At 37.3% G+C, this 27,394-nt stretch overlaps 1 protein-coding gene across 1 annotated transcript; it reads right to left on the bottom strand.

Moving 5' to 3' along the window:
- Positions 1–520: 520 nt before the first annotated feature.
- On the bottom strand, positions 521–27,394 carry itgb3b (integrin beta 3b). The gene is made up of 15 exons (XM_053510999.1): positions 27,042–27,394; positions 24,258–24,343; positions 21,384–21,588; positions 20,864–21,116; positions 18,105–18,267; positions 17,841–18,002; positions 17,607–17,702; positions 16,656–16,745; positions 15,672–15,806; positions 12,442–12,868; positions 8,990–9,212; positions 7,413–7,513; positions 7,199–7,318; positions 2,448–2,614; positions 521–1,849 (listed from the first exon to the last, which is right to left on the bottom strand). The coding sequence occupies exons 1-15, from the start codon at positions 27,109–27,111 to the stop codon at positions 1,781–1,783; spliced, it is 2,367 nt and encodes a 788-aa protein (XP_053366974.1). The 5' UTR covers positions 27,112–27,394; the 3' UTR covers positions 521–1,780.

Raw genomic sequence — 27,394 nt, 5'->3', positions numbered from 1 at the left:
CTTTTAACAATGGTTATTGTTATCAAGCAGCTTTACAGAATAAAAAATTATGAAAATTAGTTTAAAAAGTGTGAGGAACTATAAACTATAATGATCAGTTTGTCCCTAATGAGCAAGCCGAGGGGGACGATGGCAAATAAAAAAACTCCCTGAGATATATTGAGTGTTAAGAGGCTGGAAGTTAAGTATAACAGGAGAAGTAAATAAGAAGTCCACTTTCATTATTGGAGGCTCAGGTACAAAACCTTCAGAAATTTCAGTCCTGAAATGTTCTTTAAGTCATTAAAGAAGAGAAAAATAAATATATAGAAAATTAATAAATGAACAATCTAATGGATAAATGTAATTGATTTACAGTTGCTGCAACACAAAATTGTCCTCTAGGGCAATTGACTTGACTTGACTTGAATTTAATTGAATTAAACTGAATTGTGTCTAGCTGGGTATGTTACATTAGGCTGTACCCTCAAAAGATGAAATTTTGTCTGAAAGGTACATAATAATTGGACAATGTACAGAATAAAAGTATACATGAGGGTTTTTTTATTTTATTTAATTTACATCTATATAATATTGTCAATGAAATACATTTAGGACAATGCAACATTTACCCAGTGCTGACTGAAGTATCTATGAAGATTTTGCCACAAATTTATAACTGGAATAGATTAGATAAAACAGACTTGCAGCACTTAACTAAAAGCACTGAACATTCTTCAGGCGATTAATGTTAAACATTGTAAAAACATACAGTATATTCAACAAAATGTTTTTTTACAAAGAATTGTATTGTTTTAAAGCTTTTTAGAATTAACAGGGTGGGGTTCACAGCTTTCATGTCTTTCACTAGAATTATTGTTATTCTTCATAAAAATAAGCAAAAATAAATATGAAAAAGATTTACTGTTTAATAGAAAGCTTAAAACATGAGTAAAGCTTTTATTCCCTACAAAACTCAAATTTGAAAATTTGAAATGATTACTACAACAAATGTAATAATCTACGTAGCCTTACGTGTGTAATCTGGCGATAATATAAATCACAGGTTTATATTAATGCACTCTATCTAATATGTAACTGTTTTTATATTAACAACAAATCATTTATAGGGATCATTTATATGTCTGCAGGATGCCCTACATAATAGAAGCATCATAATAAAAGTAAAAAACAAACAAACATAATGTTATATTATTGACAGAGAAGAACAAAAGGCAAGGAGATGTTTATTTATGGAAGGAGTCTCCAGTGTCAGTGCTTTGTAACAGGCTGAGGTAAAGCTGTACCTAAGTTTTCTTAATTTTCTATAATGCAAGTGATAACAGGAAATTCAGCTATAAACAGGTAAAAAGTACAACATAATTTTAAAGACTTTAAAAAACTGCTGTTGTAGAATAACAGGAATAACACTTCCAGATGTGCTATTTTCATGATGGCAGTAGTAACTCCACCTCATTACGCTCACCCATCACTGACTATTTTGTTTTACTCCATACTCAACATATGCATATGGAATCCTTCATATGAGCCAAAATCAGTCAACATGTAGAAAAAAATCAACGTTACCACATTCTCACAGAATTTCATCATAATTATAAAGAGGCTCAACGTGCGTCATGATGATTTGTTATCTCTAAACCTAGCTCTTATATTTACATCACATAAGAACATTTACATCCTGCACATACTGTAAGAAACGACAACAACAGTGCTACAACTGGAAGACCATAACGTAAAAGAAACAACGAAAAAAGACACACTCCAGTAGCTCCAGTGATGATCACTCCTTTCCTCGATAGGTAATGTTCATGAAGGTAGAAGTAGCACCTTTGTAGAGAGGATTGTGACCCTGTGATAAAGAAAGAAGTTAACAAGTTGAGTTTAAGATCTTCATACTGGAGCTTCAGAATTGTACAAACTTAAAAAACTTTAAAAAATAAGAAATTTACTAATAATTTTGAATGCATTGCAAACTGTTTGAGAAAATGCTTACAAGGAATTGATATTTCACGACAACTAAGGATGTGGAAAATGATTTAAGTACTAATGAACATGGATATGCTATAAAGAGGGCAGAGGAAAAGATTTGAAGCAGACACAATTTCACATGTGGTTGGAATAATGTGTGGGTACGAGCGCATAGACCTCACCAGGAAAGCCTAATTAGCACAGTATAATTTAAAGCCAAATGTGCCTTAGGGAATGGATGCGATGCTTTGTTCTGCATGGAAAACAGCATACCACAGAGACAATAAAATCATCCCGCCCACACCTATGATTTACCAGATGACTTTTAAAAAAGACTAATGCTAATTTTGACATTAATGTAAACTATGCAGGGCGCATAGGCATCATAAACCCAAGTGTCAATGCAGCCCTGATTAAAGGTATAATGACAGGAAACATTTTAGTGATTATTAGCTTTTTGTTCAACGTTCCGTTCTTACCGTTTCCCACTTGGCTCGTGCTCGCTCCTCCTCAAATTTAGCAAACTCACGGCGGTCGTGAATCGTCACCAGCAGCTTCCAGATAAGTAGGGAGACGAGACCTAGAATTAGTACAGCTCCGGCAACGAAGAGAAGAACGACCATGATGTCAGGGCCCTTAGGGCAGTCTAGGACACAGCAGGAAGTGGGGCAGAGGTCAGAACGGACCATATGGATTAGAAGATGAAAAGAAATTGGAGAAGCAGAAAACGCCTACAGTATATGTAAGATGTAAATCTAAATTTTGCATAACAGAAAAGCATTTGGCCAATAAATAAACACGTTACAAGGGAAAATACTTTATATATGCTTGTTACATCTGATAGTAAAAATGCCAGATTTCTATTATTTATAGAAATAACATTGCTTTCATATGTTTACATAAAGAATTATTTGTGCTTTGATCTGCACAAGAGAAATTGTGCAATAATTTTTTTTATGAGTGTTTCATTACACATAATATTGTATACACTCACCTAAAGGATTATTAGGAACACCATACTAATACGGTGTTTGACCCCCTTTCGTCTTCAGAACTGCCTGAATTATAAGCGGCATTGATTCAACAAGGTGCTGAAAGCATTCTTTAGAAAAGTTGGCCCATATTAATAGGATAGCATCTTGCAGTTTATGGAGATTTGTGGGATGCACATCCAGGGCATGAAGCTCCCGTTCCACCACATCCCAAAGATTCTCTATTGGGTTGAGATCTGGTGACTGTGGGGGCCATTTTATTACAGTGAACTCATTGTCATGTTCAAGAAACCAATTTGAAACGATTCGAGCTTTGTGACATGGTGCATAATCCTGCTGGAAGTAGCCATCAGACGATGGGTACATGGTGGTCATAAAGAGATGGACATGGTCAGAAACAATGCTCAGGTAGCCTGTGGCATTTATATGATGCCCAATTGGCACTAAGGGGCCTAAAGTGTGCCAAAAAAACATCCCCAACACCATTACACCACCACCAGCCTGCACAGTCGTAACAAGGCATGATGGATCCATGTTCTGACTCCATTTAAATGTCTCAACAGAAATCGAGACTCATCAGACCAGGAAACATTTTTTCAGTCTTCAACTGTCCAATTTTGGTGAGCTTGTGCAAATTGTAGCCTCTTTTTCCTATTTGAGGTGGAGATGAGTGGTACCCGGTGGGGTCTTCTGCTGTTGTAGCCCATCCGCCTCAAGGTTGTGCGTGTTGTGGCTTCACAAATGCTTTGCTGCATACCTCGGTTGTAACCAGTTATTTCAGTCAAATTTGCTCTTCTATCAGCTTGAATCAGTCGGCCCATTCTCCTCTGACCTCTAGCATCAACAAGGCATTTTCGCCCACAGGACTGCCGCATACTGGATGTTTTTCCCTTTTCACACCATTCTTTGTAAACCCTAGAAATGGTTGTGCATGAAAATCCCAGTAACTGAGCAGATTGTGAAATACTCAGACCGGCCCGTCTGGCACCAACAACCATGCCACGCTCAAAATTGCTTAAATCACCTTTCTTTCAAATTCTAATAATCAGGTGGGAGTTCAGGAGAATTTATTGACCAGGACCACACCCCTAAATGCATTGAAGCAACTGCCATGTGATTGGTTAATTAGAAAATTGCATTAAGGAAAAATTGAACAGGTGTTCCTAACAACAACTGACAACTTTATATATGAAATTAATAAAATGGGGGGGAAAAGTTCCTACCTGTTTGTGCAAATAAAGCTAAGGTTTAAAAAATACTATTAATTTGTATTTTGTTGTAAATTAATTAATTAATGAATATCAATTAATATACTACATAATTAATAAATATTACACTTGTTTTTCCTGGGAATAGCTTTTTTTGTTATATGCGCTCTAGATCCTCTTTTAATTACACTGCTCACTTGATTCAAACTGGTATAAATAATGTCATGTTGGATTTTATTTGAATGAAATATAATACAAGGGGCGTTCCGGTCACACCAGGACTTATTGTCTCATGAGCAGAAGTATAAGGGGGTGTAAACCGATTGCTATTTATAAAAGACGTAAGCACAGTACGGTTATGAGACTTTTAGCTACAGTAAAACATTTTAATGGTGCCCACATTTAAAAGAAGGCCGTACGTCCATGAATGACGATCACAGCCGAGGTGGCTCGGAGCCCACTGGATGACTTGTCACCAACTTGCGGAAGAGACTCATCTGTCTGTGGTAAGTGTACACACAATCTTTCGCCAACACTACTAAAGAAATTCCTGGGAGGCCAGCTTTTCAGATGTGAAGCAGGCAGTCAGATCAAGGCTCTGGTGTACTGAGAAAACTTTCTAGCTTGATGGTATCCAAGCACTGGTCAAATGCTGGGATAGGGGGAGAATATAGAGAAATAATTTTACTCTAATATCTGTGTTCTGTTTTTCTGCAATGTCAATGTCATGTATGATGAATGTGTGCATAATGAGATATATCGAGATAAATAATGTTTTTTTGACACTAAATAGGGTCTAAAGGTTCAAAACTAACCATCTGATCCGCTGAATGAACCTTCTTGCAGCATCATATTTTATCAGATGTGTGTGCAGACATGTGTCCTCTGCTTCCTGAGTGATTACATGTTGCACATTGTGCCATGTCAGCGTGTTCCTCAGCAGCTCGGTTAATGTTTATTGCCTTGCTTTACTAGCCCAGGCTCCTTTCTGTGTTCCTGGCTTGTGTGTTTGAGTGTTTAATGGAGCCCATGTTTCACATGTGGGTTTGTTAAAGCAAGGGGGAACAACTCTCGCTGCAGGCTCCAGCCGTTTGCTGTTTTAACGACCCACGCCCTCACCACTGCTGCTTCAGAAGCTGAAATGCTCAGACACACTCACACACATTCACCCGACAGTGTTTACCCGGACACCCTGGAAAGTACAAACCACTGTCTGATATTCAATCAGAGGAACTCGGCTTAAATATCATGATGCACGCAGGTACACATTCTTGATTCGTGAGGATTAAACAAAGCACCCACGGTCTCATGGTCTAAGGCCAAGATTAAACAACAGTTTATTTTATATAAGCGCATGTAATCTTAAACTTCTATAAGTGTGGAGTAATTTTGAAAAGTTTATAGAGGATTTGGTCTCTAAAATAAAGAACAAATGCAAATCGATTCATTTAGCACATGCAAGTATGATATATCTAAAGGAACAGATATTTGTGTGTAAATTTGTCTAGCCAAAGGGAAGGTAGTCATTTTGCGGAAGCTATTCTTCAACATTTGATTTGATTACACCTCAGGATAAAATGTTATATCTCAGGTTAGCACTGTCACTCTGCACCTCCAGGGTCCGGGTTTCATTCGTGGCCAGGTTCGATTCCCGCCTCTTTGTGCATGGATTTTCCATGTTCTCTTCCGTGCTTTGATGGGTTTTCTCTGGGTATTCCGGTTTCCTCCCACAGTCCAATTTTTTTATTTAAATGAACAAGATTATTGTTCTTCTTGCCTTACTATATATTCCTGGAAGTTTATTAATAAATGAATTTTTTATGAAATTAAAATGCAAGATTAGTTGTTGCCCCCCCCCCCTTCCTTTTCTAAGGAATCAGTCTGACAGTTTCCCCAAAATTTGGACTTAATGGACATATCTTGCTCAAATTTGCGTGCACTCCTTTAAAACCTATGTAAAAACATTCAGCTGGGTCTCCTGAGAAAAAGAAAATTAAGATTTTGTAAAAAAAAATGCACCGTTTTCAAGTTAGAACGATTTGTGCTGAACCCCTTTGCTCCTGCAAGTGAGTCCCTAGATTGCTAATTTTTGATATAATTAAAAAATTAACTAAATCATATCAAATGGCTTGAAAATCTTTACTACTCTAGAAAAATTTTTTATGTCCATCAAAAAGAATTAACCCCCTTCAAATCCGGCCCAAAAAACTAGCTCCATTGAAAATGATTAGGTTTTATGAATGGTAAAGACAGTGAGTCAGCAAAAAAAATATACCACCTTCTCTAAACTGCTGATTCGTCCTTAATTTTGCTTAAATTCTCCCCAAATTCCCCTAGCCGGGTCAAGTCAACGCAAGGGATCATGTTACATTGTCTGTATGTGAGTGAGCCATGCAGAGAGGCACGCTGATATGGAAATTGGCTTAAGCCATTTTTACAATTTTGGTCAGGAAAAGCAATTTCTCCAGGAATTTCTTCAGTACATATTCTAATAGATAGATAGATGGATAGATGGATGGTTGGATGGATGGATGGATGGATGGATGGATACTTTATTGATCCAGAAGGAAATTCCAGATATCCAGCAGCCATAAAGACAGTAGCACAAAGAAAGGTTGTAGATTGCTCACTGTATATCTTATATATAGTCTGTACACACAGGGTAATGTGAGAACTGACCAGAAGTTACTAGTGCAATGAAAAAAATCTAAGAACAAACACTGCAAGATATAGAAGGAGTATATAGTTAAGCACATAAATAATATACTAGAGTCAACACTTAGGGTCAAAAGAGTCCGTCCAGAGAGCTCACTCGCTCGTGAACGGCACGCCACGGAAAAAAGATTTTTGTTTGATTTCTATGAATTTTATAGATGAAACTTGATGAAAATAGATTTGGATTTCAGATTGTCTTTAGAAAATTCCTTGCATCTTTGATTTTTTTTTTCTCTACACATGTACACATTTCATGGCTGTCAATCACACTTAATCCTCAGTTAAAATACAGTCTAAAAGTGCTGAGATTGTTACCTGGCTCTTTCACTACAGACAGAATGGACTTTCCACTGTTCTCCTCATAGTATTGGAACCTCTGGACACAATCGTTCTCGTCCTTGTAGGTGCAGTTCACAGCGTTCTTATCATGCAAAACTGTTTAGCGGGAAAGCACCAAAAACACAGGAAGACATGAGAAAGATAGTTTGGATTAGACTATAATGTTATGGACTAGAGTTTTGTTTCTTACCTAGATCATCGACCAGCTTAATCTCGTCTCTGCAAATTCGGGCACAGCTTTCGTCCTCGAAGAGCCTGCCTCTTTGAAAATGTTTACACTCCACACAATCTCTGTAGAAATCACACAGCAAATCACACAGCACACAAAGAAAAACATCAGTATAATTCACTTCTGAAAAGAAACAAGAAAAAAAAACAAATCCACGAAGAAAATGAATCATCTCTGTTCTCCAACATTACCATGGTATCTTGCTTGCTTATCAGGCTAATCACTTGTCTAACCATTCCCTAACTTTTGGTGGACGATCTTCTCTAGGCAGAGTCACAAGGGGACATTTTGGTTGTAAAAACATTGTGGCAACATTAATTTGACAATGTTACCATCATGTCAGTATTTGTGTTGGACATTAAGTGGCACGAATGCTACAAATAAAGGGTAAAATAAAATTACATTGCCAACATTGTGTTGAGATTATTTATTCAACATTATCCCAATTTTGTCTTTTTATCAATATAAATATATATTGATAAATTATATTTTATATATAATATACAAAAACATGGTCTCATGCTTGATTTGGATGATGTTGCAACTCAATTACAACTATACATTATACAACATTACGGTTCCTTTAACATATTCTTTTTTTTATTGTTTAATACTGGATTTAGTAATACTCCGCGACATTTTATGAATTTTGTATTTTTTTTAAAACAAACCTATTCCAGAACTGGGAATTTGACCTTTTTATGTCAGCTAGTTTTTATTCATTCATCTTCTAAGCTATTTATCCTGTGTAAAGGATCAGGACGAGGCGAGATTCACCCTGGACAATCCATTGGAGGATACATCCACACTATGGGTAATTTGGAACTGCCAAGTACACCTACCATGAGGCGGGAATAAAACAGTCAACTTTGGACGTGCAAGGGGTGTGGGGTGAAGTGTGAGTGAATACTTATGCAAGACACTGTGGGTGGGTGAATACTTATGCAAGACACTTTACTGAGAATTTTATTTTGCGAAATCACTTCGGCACGGTGGTGTAGTGGTTAGCACTGTCGCCTTGCACCTCCAGGGTCCGGGTTCGAGTCCCGTCTCTGTGTGCATGGAGTTTGCATGTTCTCCCCATGCTTGGTGGGTTTCCTCCGGGTACTCCGGTTTCCTCCCACATTCCAAAGACATGTAGGTAAGGTTAATTGATGTCCCCAAATTGCCCGTAGTATGTGTGTGTGCCCTGCGATAGATTGGCACCCTGTCCAGGGTGTGTACCCTGCCTCGTGCCCTAAGCCTTCTGGGATAGGTCCCCGCGACCCTGAATACAGGATAAAGCGGTATAGAAGAGGAGTGGGAAAACATATGACTGTTGATGAAATGAAGCTAGCATTTAACAAATTTAAAGTGTTATACTGTAACTTTGTCAGTGTATATATATATATTTTATATTACCATAATGAGATTTTTTGTTTTGTTTTTTGTTTTGTCCTAAGTTTTCCCAACTTCGACTCTACCAAAAGCGATGGAAATAAGAATCGACTCATATTGTTTTTGTTTCTTATCCTCTAATCCGGGTCATAGTAACTCACTTTTTCATAGTGCAGGCGTCAGGGCAGGTGGGACACTTATCACAGGTAGAGCCATATGCCCCAGGCTGAGTACACTCACAGCTTCCACACATACACTGTCCACGGCCACTACACAGCAACCCCAGGCTGGACATGCAGGTATCTGTGCGGGTGGAGCAGTTGCAGTTTTCCCCCGACCAGTCCGGGTAACATTGGCAGAAACCGCACGAGCACGTGCCATGACCTGTAAAAGGCAAATCAGCAACATCAACACGGCCATGCCAGCCAAAAAATCAGATCACCACATTCTGAGCAGTTGAGATCATGGATATGTTTGAAGTAAAATTAAAGAAAGCGTTTTTGCCGCAGGAGGTGAACGATATAAAGCTGCTAAAGATTTCCTGATACCCAAAGGCACAGCAAATATGCAGAGTGATTAGACATGAAGAACATCGGCCTTGTAACGTTTGCTGTGAAATTACACAATGTTTAGCTGTGTTTAGTTAATAGTTCGAGCTGAACATTCCACACATGCACAGAAACAAAGCTCATACCCGGACCGGCTGGATTTAGTTTACAGAATAAAATCCCAGAAGTATGATGCAGCTGTCAAAATGCCAAAATGCTTTAATCTCACTGTACATGGTATGGTTTTATGAAAATGGAAAAGATATGGAATCTCTGGAATTTCTTATATATATATATATATATATATATATATATATATATATATATATATATATATAATGTTTTAAATAAACGGATGCCAAAGTGCAGCTAAAAACACATAATCACAAATTTTTACAACTGATCAGTTTATGTTATTATACTAATTACAGTCAGCTCAAAGGTTTGCTCATTGCTTATTCTGAATATAGGCAATATGGATATTATTTAATATCTTGGCATTATATTTTATTGGAAAAATACAGAACTGGTACGAGTTGTTCTGGATCACAGTAAAACATTACAGAAATCTGAGTAATCCAGGGAACAGCTGTTTATCATTTATTGCTTATTTTATTGCCGAAAAAAAAAACACTGGTAATTGTTGTATACATGTTTTTCCAGACGAGGACTGGAGAATGAAAGGCTATGCAATTTATGCACCCACAGCACATTTAAACATTGAAATTTTTTTAAATGTCACCATTCATGATATACTTGATTAAACATTTGCTCTGGAGTTTGTATGTCTCTGCCCCAACCCCTGCCCTCCCCCCTCCTTCCAGTTCATATTCAAGGCCACTGTTTGCCACATTCAGAAAAACAGCTAAATAACAATAATAATAATGCAATAATAAAAATTGCAAGACCACTGTAGAAAAAAAAACAGTCCATACCACATGAGAAACACAAGACAGCCTATAATCACACACCCCACATAAAAACCTCAATCCTGTTCCAGCTCAATAAGTTTGAAACCCATTAGCCTCCCTCACTGAGTCTGGCGATTTTAGTGCTATGACATCATCGGTGTGTTGTAATACAGAAAGGCATGTTCACTGTGATCACTGGACTTTTAAGGAAAAAGGTAAACAGGACTTAAATTGCTGAGTGACAATAGGGACCACAACGGAAGTCTGTTTATAATTAAAAACATAGTAAGATACCATTTCAAGGTTTCAGACAAAACAAAATGACAAGACGGGATTTAGAGGTAAAGTTAAGGGGGAAAGAATGTGTATAGTTGATATTTCTACCCCACAGCTGAGTGACTGGTCAGCTGGTGAGTGAGACGTTCCACTACGTTACATAGACATGAATACATGAACTGGTGACTGCCTCCAACCGAGGTAGAACACAAACACACACATACTGTAGCACACTCGCGCTGCTGGGTCCACTCCCTTCAACGCATGCTTATTTCAACTGTTTGCTATGTAAAGAGACGCCCATTGTGATATTCCAAGTAACTCTTTCCTAATGTGGTCTTCATGGAATTAGTACACTAAACTACAAACAGACGTTTTTGAGAACAATTCTGTCAAAATTAGTCATCCATACTGAAATACATAAAATAAGCCTAAATGTTTTGACCTGAATAGTAGTTATTCCACTACTAGCAATTCAAAGCATGAGGAACAAAACACAACAGATTTATGTAAAAAACATAAAGCTTTTTTATTTTTAATTTTTTAAATAAATAATAGTACACCCTGATGGCGGCACGATGGCTTAGTGGTTCCCACAGTCACCTTGGACCTTCAGGGTCCGGGTTCAATTCCCGCCAGGGTTCAATTCCCACCTCTGTGTGCATGGAGCTTACATGTTCTCCCTGTGCTTGTTGGGTTTCCTCCGGGTACTCCGATTTCCTCCCACAGTCCAAAAACTTACAGATTAGGCTATTTGGCGTTCCCAAATTGCGCATAGTGTGTGAAAGAATGCCGTCGATTGACACCCCGTCCAGGCTGTACCCCGCCTCGCGCCCTAAGTCTCCTGGGTTAGGCTATTGGTTCCCCTGCGATCCTCTGATTAAAAAATGGCATGCATTCATACTGTAGTTGCAATTAATGCTGTGGAATGCAAAACAACACGATTTCTGGTCTCTCTTACATTATAGCAACTATGACTGGTCACTGTTTCATCAGCCTCTCTTTTATTCTCACCTTTAGGTTAATAAAAGAAAAAATATGGAGTCTGTCATGTTACCAAGAAACCACTAATCACTAAATTATCTCTTTTGTGTGAGAATACAATAGGAACAATAATGAAACTTTTTTGCAGGTGTATTATATGCAAAAGTGCAAGCCATGCAAATCCCTGTGTAGCTTGTTGGACATATTGTAAGTGAGCTTCTGTTTTGCATGGATATGTTTTTCTTAAGTGGCTGAGAACTTCAAAATGTATTGCATACTTTTCCCTTTCTGCTCAAATGCACAAATTCCAGAGTTTAATATTCATCTGATATTCACCAATATTTCTCAGTAACAAAAAAATAAACCTTAACTCAAAGTCAATAAACACGTGTACTTGAACTGCTGTGAAAAACGCAGCCATTTAGTTGTATGAAGGGTGTTCAAGACAAACTGGGAATTTTTAATTGTGCAAAATAACAGGACAATGTTGATTTCTCTATATATTCCCCTGTTACACTACTGCTCTTATCCCAGCGTTTCACTAGTGCTTAGATACTACAAGGGTAATCGATATCCTGGGGCCATGCTTAAACAGCCTGTTTCACGTCTGAAACGCTGGCCTCCCAGGAACTCCAAACATGTGGAACTGTTCATGGGAACGACTGCAGTCGGCTCCGAGCCACTGTGGCCAGGATTTCGTTCGCATTCATTTAAGGCCTCCTTTAAAATGTTTTCACCATTGTTTAATGTTTAATGTGGCTAAGAATCTCCTCACCGTATTGTGTTTGAAGTCTCTTGTAAATGTCAATCTGTTTCATACCTTCATTCACAAAAGATTTCATCACAAGTCCCAGTTTGACCTGAACACCCCTTATGCTTAGGATAATGTCTTACCAGAGCACAGCTCCCCTTTATAACGCAGACAGCTGAAGTCGTCACAGTCGCACCTCTTCCCCCAGACCTTTCCAAAATCGTTGTTGTGACACACACACTGACCACACACACAGTCTCCACGCCCGCTGCAGATCACTTTGTTAGGGCCGCTGCATGTTTCCTGCTCGCTCAGGCTGTAATCACCCTCAGCACACTCACACCTCGGGCCCAATCTTCCTGCATGGCACAAGCAGATGCCACATTCGTAGGTGCCGTTGCCGTGGTGACACATAGAGCTGTTGCGCTGCCCCTGAGCCTGACACTTACACTCACACTCAAAGTCAACAGTGATCTGGAGTGTGTCTTTGAAGCCCACTGGTTTAATGGTGAAAGTTTTGGTCTTCTCCTTTGGGCATCCTCTAGCACGTACCTCAACGCTGAAAGAAACCTATAATAGCAGCAAACACACAATAATAAGATTTTACACACAAACTGTGAGTGTGTGTGTGTTAGTGAATAATCCCTTTTGGAAAATGTTGATTTGTACGTAAAGGCCTGTTTGGATTGGATTAGCTTTACATGCAGAGGTGGAAAACCGGAGTATTGTGATGTTGCTTTTTTCTACAGAAAAAAAAGGATTTAATAAACTGTAAGTTATTAGAACATTTAGTAAGCTTTTACACAAGTTCCCAGCATGATTTTTTTTTTGGCACTGTCGCCTTGCACCTCCAGGATCTGGGTTCAATTCCCGGCCAAGTTCGATTCCCACCTCTGTGTGCATGGAGTTTGCCTGTTCTTTGCGTGCTTGGAGGGTTTCCTTCGGGTACTCCGGTTTCCTCCCACAGTCCAAAGACATGCAAGTTAGGCTAATTGGCATTCCCAAATTGCCCATAGTGTGTAGCTACATGTGTGTGCCCTACAATGGATTGGCACCATCTCCAAAGTGTAACCTGCCTCGTGCCCTAAGTCTCCTGAGATAGGGTTCAGGCCTTGTATATAGGATAAAATGGTATTATCTATACCAGTGAGTGAGTGATCATTGAGTCGACAATGTTACAGATGTAGGGCCATTGTTTGGAATTACAATATTTTTGAAAGTAAGAATTACATTGATTGATAGCATTGAATGAATGAATGACCCCAAATCAATGCTGCAAACAAGATAACAAAATATGAATAACTTCAGTTCAAAGATTTATGGTTATTTAGTCCATTCTTGATGCAAAGATACAAATGCCCTAAGCAGGACTCGGTAACAGGCAGAATGCTATCCACTTGTTCACCAGAGGACCTGCTACTAGTTTATATTTATGGCATCTCGCAGACGTTATTATCCAGAGCAACTTGCATTTTATCTCCTTTCACATATGAGCAGTTGAGGTTAAGGGCCCCATAGTGGCAGGTTGGTGGTGCTGAGGTTTGAACTTGGGATCTTCCAATCGGTAGGCTAACGCCTTAACCACTAAGCTATCCCTGCTCCAGTTCTATATTGCTTTATCAAACAAACTGGATTACATCGTAACTTCTTTAAGTGAAAATTCGCCAAAAATCTGTGCTGTGTTGAACCAGAACCATTAAGTCAGAAAACAGCTGGAAAAACAGCCCAACAAAACATCAAATGTCTAAGATCCGTTGTTAGTAAACATCTGTTTGTACAGTGTGTACAGTAATACAGATACTTAGCAAATCTATATGGGATACTGCAATGTCCAAGCCAAAGTTTTTTTTTTTCAAAAACTATTCATTCATTTTCCATCTCGTTTCACTAGCACTGGTTTTGTTGTGCTTGGGGGGGGCCATAATGCACTTCACTGTAAAGAGAAAAACTTTGTGTGCATGAGGTATGAGATACACACCCAGTGTGAAAACCATTGTGCACATCCTGTTCTTTAGTCATTATTTCTGAACTCTGATGTATTTCTTTGTTGTTTAACAGCAGTTGGAATCCATTACCATCAACTGTAGGTCTCACTGTCCTTTATCAGTCTTGATATTTTATTGTTTTATGGTTGTATTTACAACATTGTTTTAGGGTTATTTATTCAATATTATCGTTATTCACTTAGCCTGGATCCTATCCCAGGAGCACAAGGCGGGGTACACCCTGGACATGGTGCCAATCCATCACAGGGCACACACACACATATACACACACAGTATGGGCAGTTAGCCTAATCTGCATATGTTTGAACTGTGGGATGAATCCAGAGCACCCGGAGGAAAGCCACCAAGCATTGGCAGAACATGCAAACTCCACACACACAGACCTAAGCTGAGAATCGTACCCAGAATCTGGAAATGCAAGGCGACAATGCTAACCACTATGTCACTATGCCACCTTCATTCAATGTTATCCCCACATTATTTCATCAAAGTCATTTTAACAATGTTGACCTGATGTTGTGTTGTGTGTGGATAGACTTCACAATCTAATTACAGTTCAAATCAATCGACAACATCATCCAACATTATGGGTTCTGCTGGGGTATACTGGGTTTACAGTATCTTACGAAGTATGTTATGATCATGTGATCTAATTATGATCTAGCCTAACCCTAAGCAGCAATGATTCATAATCCCACTATCTCGTCTGGAAGTTTTATCCGTCATGTTGTCACGGGGAGTTTTTCCTCGCTGTCGTCACGTCTGGCACACCTCGGTCATTAGGCATCGAAATCAACAGCTGCTTTATAAAAACAACCATTGTTAAAATTTAATTGAATTAAATATTAACCATGTATCAAAGTGCAAGCAGTCTGTGACAAATTTTTATTCCTCAGTTTACAGACATGAGTGCACGAGGGCATGATAGGACGTTCCGACAGACAAGCTGAGCTAACATGCCACATGAACACAGTGACTCATATAACAAGAACAAGATAAACCGAAGGAAACAGACACCAGTTTGCCAAATGAGTAACAGCTTCCTTCCTTTCCAGTGTGAAACATATTCACGAACGTGTGTAAAGAGCAGTAAAGCAAAAAGCTTAAAGCAAGTCATTTATCAGGGAAAGAGCACATCCTTTCCTGTTCTTTTGCGTACTTCCTTATTTGGGGTATTTGAGAACAAATTTCTAAACGTGCAATGAGTAAATAAGGAGGAATAAAAATTCATTTTTGTTAGGGGAAATTTTAAGGGATATTACCACCTATAAAGAGGACAGAGGGAGTCTGTAAGTATTAGAGAAGCATTAGAAAATAAAAGAATGAAAGAAAGAAAAAATTATTAGGAATTTGAATAAAGTACTGACTTGGTCTCCTCTCTTGAGTCCAGAGCAAGACTTTAGCCCGGGGATGAACTCGTTGTTTAAACACGTGGCATTGAAGGACAAGCTCAATTCTTCAGGAACGTTCAGGAGCTCAAGCTCAACCTTGGATCGAAGTTTCTGTCCATGAAAGGCAATTAGACATTTACGCCTATTTCAGATAAATTCATGTATATTGCACTTGCATGTATATGGGCACTACCCATATTGCACATAGATTTTAATTGACATATTGCACAAAATATTGCAGAAAGAATTTGTACCAAAATGTCACTGACATCTATGTACTTTGGTATGACAGTGCTTGTATCATATATTTTCCTTTTCATTAATATTTAAATGAGGTAGCTTATGAACTTTGAAATGTGGTACAAATGTATACAAACTGGAGCAAAACTGAAGCAGAAAGTCAAATATATTTTTGTATTTGTAACCAGTAACCATACTGAGTTTAAAAAAAAAATTATTTACAGTTTTTCATTTGATCATCATCTATTATTATTTTATTTTATCAAAGCACTATTACACTGACAACCATGTAGCTGTGTTCATTTCTGTCTCAAAAAGTAAAAAAAAAAATGGTTAGACAGAAGAACAATAGGTTACACTTAACAACCTGGCATAGATTGGTGTTTAAGCACTGAGTTACATATACAGCATGTAGAGTCATCTTAAAGTCTGATCTGATCTTAAAGTGCAGAGAATTATGTATGAGAACTGGTAATGCACTTATTTGACTTGTTGACTGACGTCAGCCTATTGTCATATTAAATGTTGGTTTATAAATTCGTATTTAAATTTCACTTAATTCATACTCATTTAAAGATTGTGTGGATGAGACCTTAAAAACATTAAAAGAGGGCAAATATTTTTTATAATGAAGATTTTCCTACTAGCACAAAAGTGGGAATAAACAGTTAATTAATTAATCATGGAAACAACTTTAAGCAGTGACTATAATGAACATACAGCATAGGCATCTTGGATTAGCTGGATCACATTGCGTGAGTCCTGAGACAGCGTCCCCACCACAGTACCGGGTATCAGATCACTGTAATTCTGTGAAGAAAAACATGAAAAACAGTGATACACAGAGAGAGCATAGTGATTAATATATCTAAAATATATTAATATAACTAAGAACACTACAATTTTTTGTATTTCAGTATATCCATCCATCTACCTAGGAAACTCTGTAATCCAACTAGGCAGGCAATGCTGACTACCATTTTATTTATTCCCATTTTTACAACCGTAATAGGATAATCAACATTCACACACTACGGGCAACTTGGAAATGCTAGCCTAAGTTAGCCTAATCTGCATGACTGTGGGAGGAAACCGGAGTACCAGGACGAAACCCACCATCACAGGGAGATCATGCAAACTTAATCCTAGAACCTGGAGATGCAAGGTGACAGTGCTAAATTGGTCTTGAATTGAAAACAATATCAGTGGGACCAACCATCCTTAAAGAATCCCTTCCCCTGGCTGTTTATTACTCTGGACCAGGGATCATTAACTAGTGGATCTAGTATTTCAGCAGATAGTACTTAAACAGCTGTAGCAGAATGACCGTTGTTTTAAACATATAAACCAGTCGGGCTTAAACTGATGAGATGATGTTAAAAAGTCAAATGAACCTAAAATATACTTTTATTCTCACCTCATCTAATGAAAAACAAGCGTCCCACTGTATCATATGTATGAGTCTGTATCGTTAAACAAGTGGTCATGTGAAACTACTTCAATTTGTTCTATGTATTGCCATGAATAAATATGATTATTAAAAAATAATAATAATACTCATATTCCTGCCCAGTCATGTTAGTTGCTTATCAAAAGCTTTAAAAGCAAGAAATTTTAAACTGCACTCGTCACTAAAACACATTTTGTGAAAACAGTTGTCTTTAATTCTACCTTATAAAGTAAAAGTACTGGGCTGGTCACAGCAAAAATAAGGTTTATGTTGTTCTCTGACATTTTCTCCGTGATCAATGCGAGAGATGGGTAGTCCTGTGGAATGATATAAAAAAATATTATTAAGAATATTAATATATAATATTAATATTGCAAAGAATGCAGACAGTCCTACATTAACATCAAGCTAAATGTTGTCATGTACATTAGAATCAAAGTGCTTTAAGGAAGTACCATTATAGTGGACATGGCGTATACATTGTCTGCGTCCATGTGACACTGGCCATCATTAGGCTGCACGATGCCAGCCAGGCGTCCATCCAGTGCTACATGAGTCTTGGCATCTGTGGTAAACACAAGAAGGTGTGAAGCACCTGGACGCCAACCAATCTTCTCCTGCCAAGAGTAAAATCCAAAAAAATAAAAATAAAAAACAATGTGAAAATTCAAACAGCAGCTTTTTGTGGCGTGTTATGTATTTTTTTTTTGTTAACCTACATTGCATACAGCTGCCTGGAGGATGGCATCAAAGCCTCCTTCAGGGGCATCTCTGTTCCGAGATACCTTCTGCTTCTTTACTTCTTCAGTGAAGCGGTTCACTTCTTCCGTCAAAGACAGAACATGGCGGTAGCCAAACTGGGGCTGGCATTTGTATGGTATCCTGTCACCATTAGAAGAGAAATAGCTTTAGATTTTAATATTTAGTATTACACTTTTCAAAATTCAATTATTATTATTATTATTTTTATCACACACAACTGTATGCACAGAATGATGTGCAGTGAAATGCCTTTTGGTGACCAAATAATTAAATTAATAAATACATAAATAAATAAATAAACTTAAGATGAAGTTATATAAAGTTATGTAAGTTATATTAAATCCACACAAAAAGACAATTCCTGGATAAGCATTTTTTATGCAGTCGATGAATCCGGTGAGTGTGTGAGTGGAGAGGGTGTGGTTTAGTCCAGTTGCAATAGTAATAACCCTGGCTGCGGGCTGAAACATAGGACGCAACATTATCTCTTCTATTTGCTTGTATAGTAAGATGACTGTGCTGATTCAGAGGTAGATATCTGGGGCAACTTTAGGGTTACAGCTTTGCTTACTTCATTGTTTAAGAGAGAATGCTTTATTTTGCTTCACATGAACTTCACATGAACTTTGGTGTATGTACTCCAAAAATGTGATCATAGGAATGATTTTAAAACATGCTTGCTTCTAAAAGAAAAAAAAAAAAATTTGGAGAAATCTTTGCAGTGAGAAGTCAATGCATTCCTATAAGAAAATTGCTTTTGTGTCAGTTCCCAAACAAACATTCATAACTTGAAATGGGTTTGACCAATCTGGTCCAGCTATCAGCAGACCAATGTACAGTAAATGAGTTATACTGTATAAGGTATGTAGGGGGTGTACATAAAATTGACCATGAAGTGGCAGTTTAAAATCAAAGGTACCTTTTCTAATTCACTGTCTTTATACTATAAAACCGCCTTGAATTTTAATAGAGCAAGTTTGGGACTGGTTTTAAAGAGAATAATTACTTTTAAACAGCTTGATTTTTTTTTCAAAGTAGTAGAGTTTATTCATCTGTTCTCTGTCTCATTTTTTGATAAGAACCAAGTGAACAAGCTAGGACCATTGGGATGCCTAGAAGACCCGGCCGAACATCTATCTGGTCAGTATCAGCAACAAGTGAAATTTGGGAATACTGTTGATCAAATCGAATTGAACTGTTATATTTAAATTTTAATCATTTTATACTTTCACTGAACAGTTTCAGATTGTGTTCAGTGTTATGTGTGCTCTTCATATAAAATTCAAAGTTACATTTCCAAGAAAGACAAATGTGGTAATACAGAAAAACTCTGTAATTGTTAGAGCTGTTAGTTTTGCTAGAGCTTGGTAACTCTTATCCACACCTATGGGCAGTTTTGTGCATCCAGACCACCTATCATGTGTGCATCCAGCCCAGCTATGGATAGGGGTAGCTCCAATGTTGCGCCCTTGAGCTTTCAACTTTCAAATAATTAGATGTAGTAAAATGATTCTAAGTTGCTCTAAATAAGGGAGTCTGTCAAATGCCTTGAAATGAAAATATGCAAGTGTGTTTTTCAAAGGTAGGAGGAAACCAGACAACCAAGAGACATTGTGAAATTCCACATAGTTAGTAACCTAATGATCAAACTGGAATGTTGCAATGTTTCACTAGGGTTTGTTTCAAACCCTAGGTTTGGCATATTACAATGTTATAGTTATGGTCAATGATTTTGAAGAGGTGATCAACCACACATCTGCACTATTCTTCAGTTATTTAACTTAGAATGTATGGTTAATAATTTAGTTAATTGTATGACTTGTTTAGTAAATATATAGGAGAGGAGTGTAGTAACAAGAACTCATTATTAGAATCTTTATCAATTCACAAAGAGTTACAGTATAAGCACAGTTATAGTGATGATCATTAGGGCTTGTTCTTTTGCCGAAATTCTTCCTGTTTGAAGACATTGAATAAGGTCATAGTTATCATTTACATTTAGGCATTTGGCAGACGCTCTTATCCAGAGCGACTTACAATTTTATCTCATTATACATCTGAGCAATCGAGGGTTAAGGGCCTTGCTCAAGGGCCCAACAGTGGCAACTTGGTGGTTGTGGGGTTTGAACCTGGGATCTTCCGAACCGTAGTCCAATACCTTAACCACTGAGCTACCCCTGGCCATCATAAACATCTAATAAGGAGAAACAGTAAGGAGAAATTGCAATGTACACAATAGAGGCTGGATCTTAGAATGGTAATCTCCTGTTTTTTTTGGGGTTTTTTTTGCATCTGTTGCCGCTAGTATTCTGGTGAAAAGATTTCATTGTATTGGGTCATTTTTTACCAGTATTTGGACTGTCTTTTCTCAAATTAGACGCCTCTTGCTGTTTATCCGCACACAGTCAGCACAAGTTTTGCCAGGGGAAAAACACTGAGTAGTATATTTAGATTAGCTAAGTCATTCCCTAAATCCTTCATAAAGCCATTGAGTCATGACAGTCATGCCTTAAATAACCATGCTCAAGTATAACTTTAATAGTTGCTAGTATGGTAAATGGTGGCACACATCATTAGATAGGTTTATGGTCATCCACAAAATGGAAAACAGAGAAACCAGTTAAGCCAAAGTATTCGACATTTACATGACAGCCATTATAAGTAGCAGCTGTTATATTTGTTATGCCAGGTTCTCCTGTTCTGGTTATTCACTCACGAGTAACATGGATTCCTCACAGCTTCTGGTGGAGAGATGTACATATATGGTGAGATCGGTTTATCCACGAAAGCCCCGAAACCCATCCGCAAGTTACTGGTGGTTTTGCTCATCTCCTCCGCCAGTCCATTTCCTAGCTTCCTCAGCTGGGTCAGGTCATCATTCATGGAGTAGGACAAGTCCATCAGATAGTACAGATCTACAGGGTAGTCTGCGACCTGCCTCACCTGCAGCGTAAATGTCCGCGAGTCATCTGTGGAAAGTAGGACATTAAATTGAGAAACATTCATCTGCTAATTGTGAATTGTCATGACAACAACATATACAGTTAGGCGCAGATATTGGCATGCCCAACAAAAAAGTGTATTTAAAAGATTCTAAAATCCGATTGCTTAAAATTGCTTTAATTATCTACACTTTAAGACATTTATAATCAATTTGTTTAACTGATGAAATCGAACATGACTGTGGGGTCCCACTGGTTGAGGTATTGTTTAGAAGGTCCTGGTTGAACACTCACCAGGTCTTAGGCTGATGTGCAGTTTCTGTGGTTGGATCTGTGTCACGTCAGTGGTGGACCCCGAGGCCTTGTCGCTAAGAGGTCTGTCCTCCGTAACAGTCATCTGGCTGATGGGATACTCCAGTTCTTCTGCTGTGCATCCTGCATTTAGCAGGTTCTCCTTTAAATCACAACGTGATGCTCCTGGCCCATTCAACCCAAAATCCTGATGGGTCACACAAACACATGGACTAAGCTCCACAGTCACACATTTCTTTATCTAAATCATGATCATTTATCATTACATGTCACACCTACAAAAGACTGTCTACTGTCTGGGGCTAGAAAACCTGTAGGCTATTCTAGACAGAGCTCTCTGATATGATTGATAACATGATTGACTGGAAAGGAAAAACAACTCCTTGTCCTAAATGTTTGAAAATTGTTTGTTGGATTATAAAATATAAAATTTGAGTCTACAGAATTAGACATTTTAGACTATTAAGACATCAAAACCCTTATTCTGCTTAAGGTCCATCCATCCATTCATCCATCTAGGAACCTCTTTAGTCCAACTAGGTTCTGTGAAGGACAGTGGTGAGGATTGTATTTATTCCCATTTTTACAACAATGGTAGGACCTCCGCTCAACATTTATTCACTGTGGCCAATTAGCCTAATCTGCATGGCTTTGGAATGTGGGAGATAAAAAAGTACCTGGAGAAAATCCAACACGTACAGGAAGAACATGTAAACTCCACAGTTCACCTCTCCCAAATTAAGCGGACAAGGAGCAGGGATAAATTATGTCAGTGACACCTGACTTTCTTACAAATAACGCACATTTAATTCAAATATTATAAACACAGACCAATACTTTGCACTTTTTTCATTTATTTAATTGTGTGAAATGGCTAATAAAAACGATTATGATGTGGAGGTGAATTGGTTTAGTCTTGAGTTCTGGTCGTGAGTGACAGCGTTGGGGGAAATCTGTTGATTGTCGAATCGTCGATTATAAAGTAAACACAGTGATGGAGTGATAAGGCCAAAGCTGTCAGGTGCCCAATTTAGGAAAAAAAAAAGAAAGAAGATGAGGAGAACAGGGCAAAAGAAAAAGGTATGCAACAATGTTCTCTCTGTATGATTAATGTATCCATGTCATTATGTTCATTAGTGGTATAACGTTAACTCTTAGGTTTGTTAGCCTTCTTGCTTATGATGCTTGCCATACTAACAAATGCTTACCATACTAAAAAAAAAACACACACACACACACAATAAAAGCCTAATATACAAATCATTACAGAAATTCTAATGGTTTCTATTAAATACCTTTATGAACCATTAACTTTTTCCAGTGAAACTATTACAAAATTCCTTATTCCACCCACTAATAGAATCCATCATATACCAGCAGACATTGTTATACTTACCATTAAAACCAGTACAATTCCCATTATAACTATTAAAACCAATACAATTTCTATTATTTTTGGGCAGGGCTCTATTGTTTTTATCAGCAGTGTATACAACATGAAATCTAATTAAATTTAACCACAAAATTATGCTTTGCAACACAACTGTTGCAAGTACAGTTATTTATTTCCATTGGTTATGTTAATGTTGGCTATAGCCAAAGTATTTACAATATATTTACAGACTGTACATAGCCAGTGTAATTTACATCCGTGTAGATAGTTTAAAAGACATTTTCCTCTTGCTATAACTTTGTGACAAAGCATATAATTTGAGGCAGTAAATTAATCTAGGAGCTAATTGTTTCTCCCTTAGATTAGATTAGATTAGATTAGATTAGATTAGATTAGATTAGATTAGATTAGATTAATAAGCATGTTAGGGCGTTTTTATTTAGATTTGCAATTTTTAAGAGTAATATTGTAGACAACAGTCTACAATATATATATTTTTTTATGGGTAGGTGGCTTGGGGCTCCAGGAGGGAGTCTCGCCCAGGGAGCAATTCAGTGTAGAACCGCCACTGCCTGCGTATAAGATATTAGTTTCAAGGCTAAAGAAGTAAGCAGGAATTATAACAGTTTAGCAATAGCTGCAAACATAGTACAAAGTGCCATGCCAGTGATATGTTTCTCTTGTGTGTAGTTCTAACACTTCCTTGTGCAAAATCTGCTCAAGGGAGTTGCAGTCCTGGATCACTGTCTGACAGTTTAATGTGATCACCATATGTTATATTGGTATTCATGTATTGGACTGTAGATGCACTCCAACACAAGACTTTTTTGGCCAGTATTAAATGCATAAATATAACACAGGTCTTTTCTTTTTTCATACTATCATCCTTTTAAAATAATAAATAAATCAGGCTTTCCTTGTTATATAGGAACATGGGATAACATGTTATCTCACTCAATGCTTTTTTGAAGACAGAAGTTATTTCTTAATAAATTACAATAAATTAAACTTAAACAGGCATTAGAACTTGTCAGCTTATTATCCATCCAATTTCCATATTGCTTCTCACTTGGAGGGGGCCTGGAGTCTATCCTAGGGGAAGTTCTGGGCACAAGGCAAAGTAGTCTGTGAATGGAAAGCAAACCCAATGCACAACCACACCACACACACATTGCACAACCACACACACAGACATTTTCACACTATGGCCAATATTACACTATGGCCAATTTGGGAGTCTACTATGCATGCCTTTGGACTATGGAAGGCAACAGGAATACCTGGAGGAAACCTTTAAATCTTTAATCACATTTCTTTCTAGATAAGAACCACAGTGTAAACATTGTACATTGCCTTATCAGTTCCTACTTTTTGGCTTTTATATTGTATCTGCAGGTTTACAGGGTCAGATGTTGGAGTATGATTGAGCATTGATAGAGAAGTGAGCATGTACAGTACCACACCTCTTGGAAGCACCAGGCACAGGAATGGTGCACTGCTAAACACTGCTGACACGTGCTGGCTCCCCGAGATGTGCAGATATTAGAGCCTGAAACAGATGAGAGAACATTTGAAGTCTGTTTGTTTTACACATGCCTTAATCTACACTCTACCCTTAACTACTTTTGAGTGAAATATTCCAGGAACACTCCATGCCACTGCAAACAACATTCTCCAGATGTATGAGTAATTTGATAAAAGAAAAAAAAAATACATTAACAGAGAAACCCAATGGCATTTCATTATGCACATTTTGTACAAGTTCTCGTGGTATTTAAAAGAGCTGAAGAGGTAGAACTGAGATAAGCCAGATGATTTAAAAAATAACAGATTGTGGTAGTGATGGTACTAAACTATCACAAGGTCGAATATGCACTTAAACCCACTAATGGTTATTTGATCTTGGAATGAGTAAAATACAGTGTTGCAAAATGCATAACAACAAAAGATGGGAGTACGATTAGATCTGAGCTATCAAAATAAATGGTTTAGTGTTGATGTTTCTTTTCTGTTCAGTTTCTTTAGGTTGGCCTGATGCCATAAATAAAAGGACCTAAGAATAACTTTACCTAACATGGACATATTGCTGTAAATTCACTAATATATAAATAGCATTACTACATACACAGTACAAGTTAAAATAATGTAAGTAAATTTAAACAAACCCTTCCCACAGCTCTTAGGAACGCTCAGATCGGATTGAACTGAAATTGTTGATAAATTTTCTATGTACTAGTACTGCTGAATGGAGTTCATTTAATGGTTTTCTATAGTAACAGCTCATTCACAAAGAATTGTACTGTATGTTGAATGCAAAACTTTACCAGATTAAAAAATGTATGGTCTCGTTAATATGGAGCTACATTTCTCTGTAAGGGGATGTTTATTTAATTCCTTAAATAGGTCATGGTTTTATTTGCTATGGGGTAATTAGGGCAAAAATATTGCCAGAAAATAATAACAGAACTTAATTCATGTTTGTAAATTTTCTCTGGGGGACACTTTGAAGCTCTGATGGATTAAAAAGGTGTTCTTTAAGTGTGGTTGTGGTTCTGTGTTTTTGGTACATTTTAAGTTTTTTAAAGTGGTTTAAGTAATTTAAAATGGTTCTACAAAGTAGAGTTCACACCGCAGTAGAGATCTTTGCTGAGCCACCTATAAAAGGGTGGGGCAAACCGATGATGCTGTACAGAAGCAGGATTGTATAGAATCTTTTAACATCTAGATGTATTTTAAAATTGCACTTTAATATAGAGAAAGAATTCTTTAACAAATGCTTTGAGTCTACACCTATTATGGGTGACCTGAAATCCACCCAGTCAATCCATACCAGTCTGGGAGTGCGAAGGATTTTCCTCTAGAATTCATGAATCACCATTTTATATTTGGCTGCTTATATAGCAGCTCGGTCAAGCAGAACACACTCATTCTGTCCATATGAGCTAACATGCACTAATTACCACTTTAGGGACTGGTTTTTGGATGAATTCTGAAGTTTAGAGTAAATGGGTGTCCTCAGTTTATTTATTAGTTTAACCAATTTGTCCTGTCCAAATACAAGTACAAATGCTCATCAAAAATATATATAATTTGTATATGTCAGATTTGTATTGAAGGTTGGAATAATGTTTGCTCGGAATAAAAAACAAAAACAACAACAAAAAAAATCTAGATCTTAGACCTACAGGGTGCCTTAAACGTCTCGACATAACTAGGCAAATCCATGCATAATGCTAGATGTGGTAGGACAAGTTCATCACGAGTAGGGGAGATGATGCTATGTGAGCTTACAAAAAATAGCTTTCAAGCACTCATGTTCTGGAATAGCAGTAGGTTCCAATCCTGGACCTGGATGAATTAGTTCAGTTCAGCTTAGTTCAGCCCTTTATTGGTGTGAAATAAAATTTTTGCCAAAGCAATTATAGAAGATTGAGTATGTTATAAATAACATCAATCTGCATTTATTTTAAAAACATATATAAAATTATAAACATATTTACATATGACTCTCTGTTCTGCACACGTTAGTGTTTTCCTTGCTCTCTCACACTCACTTTGATTAAGAAAAAACAAACAAACTGATTTTAAACTGAAAATTCAAAATCACTTAAAATACTGAAATTAGCTTTGATCATGTGTGTTGACATTCAATGTGCAGATCAGGGGGTTCTCCAGGACCAGGGATGTGGAACTCTGATGTAGAGGATGTTTTGTAAAGAAAGAGGAAAAAAGTGTTAAAAGCCTAGGTGTAAGTATATTCATTGAAAATAAATAAATAAATAAATAATAAATAAATAAATAAATAAATAAGTTTAAGTCACCCTGTTCTTTTTTTTTTACTTGTTCTTTAGCTCGTCTCAGTAAAGAAACCCTAAAAGGTTCTTCGTAAAGTTCTACAAATATTGTGTTTGTAAATGAGGAAAGATTTAGACGTATAACTTCTGTAACAAGCAAAACCCCTTAAACAATATATAGGCCTATATATTTTTTTTTTACAAGAATACAGACTTAATTCAAATATACATTTTTCATAACAATATTTTTGCAATTTTATACATGACATTAGGAAACGTATGAAAGTTTACTTCTGACTTAGAGTTTAAAACCAGTTATGAATAAACAGTAATTAATCTAAAATAAATTAAGGGCCTTCTGGTTCAAATAATAAAAAAAAGTGCTAGTAAAAATGTCAATAATTTCAAATGTCTTAAATAACAGAATGTGGAATAAAAGATCAACAGACTCACCATACACCTGGTCTGAAATTAAATACAGTAAGATGAGATAATAAATCCGTAACGTCGGTGTTTTTGCCATTTTGGTCCGTTTGGGGGTGAAATCTCCGCACCTGGCGCCCGGGACGCGCGGCTTTTCGGCGATGAAGAAATAACTAAACAGCTGTACAGCTGATGTCTCTGATGTTTTTTAAGAAAAACGCTGGATGATGGAGTCTGGACACCCCGTGTGGATAGAGACCGAACGAGACTCCATTAACTGTACATCAGTTGTCTCTTACTTCAGGTTTTAGTAAGTAGGCAGATCAAAAACAGGAAAGTGAGTGGATTGGAATTAGGGAGTGACTTGTACTACGAGAGTAAGA

Source organism: Clarias gariepinus, chromosome 14, assembly GCF_024256425.1.
Source record: "Clarias gariepinus isolate MV-2021 ecotype Netherlands chromosome 14, CGAR_prim_01v2, whole genome shotgun sequence".
Lineage (NCBI taxonomy): Eukaryota > Metazoa > Chordata > Actinopteri > Siluriformes > Clariidae > Clarias > Clarias gariepinus.
Note: the sequence above shows the minus strand (reverse complement) of the source record. Positions and strands in the feature narration are given on the sequence as shown.

What these genes read in the sequence shown, in the direction of transcription:
- itgb3b (XM_053510999.1), bottom strand. Translation starts at nt 27,111, where the DNA reads ATGGCAAAAACACCGACGTTACGGATTTATTATCTCATCTTACTGTAT. An exon ending in CAGTACTTTTACTTTATAAG is followed by an intron (nt 16,746 to 17,606) that starts GTAGAATTAAAG and finishes TTTTCTTCACAG; the next exon opens with AATTACAGTGATCTGATACC. An exon ending in GACGCCTGCACTATGAAAAA is followed by an intron (nt 7,514 to 8,989) that starts GTGAGTTACTAT and finishes TGATTTCTACAG; the next exon opens with AGATTGTGTGGAGTGTAAAC.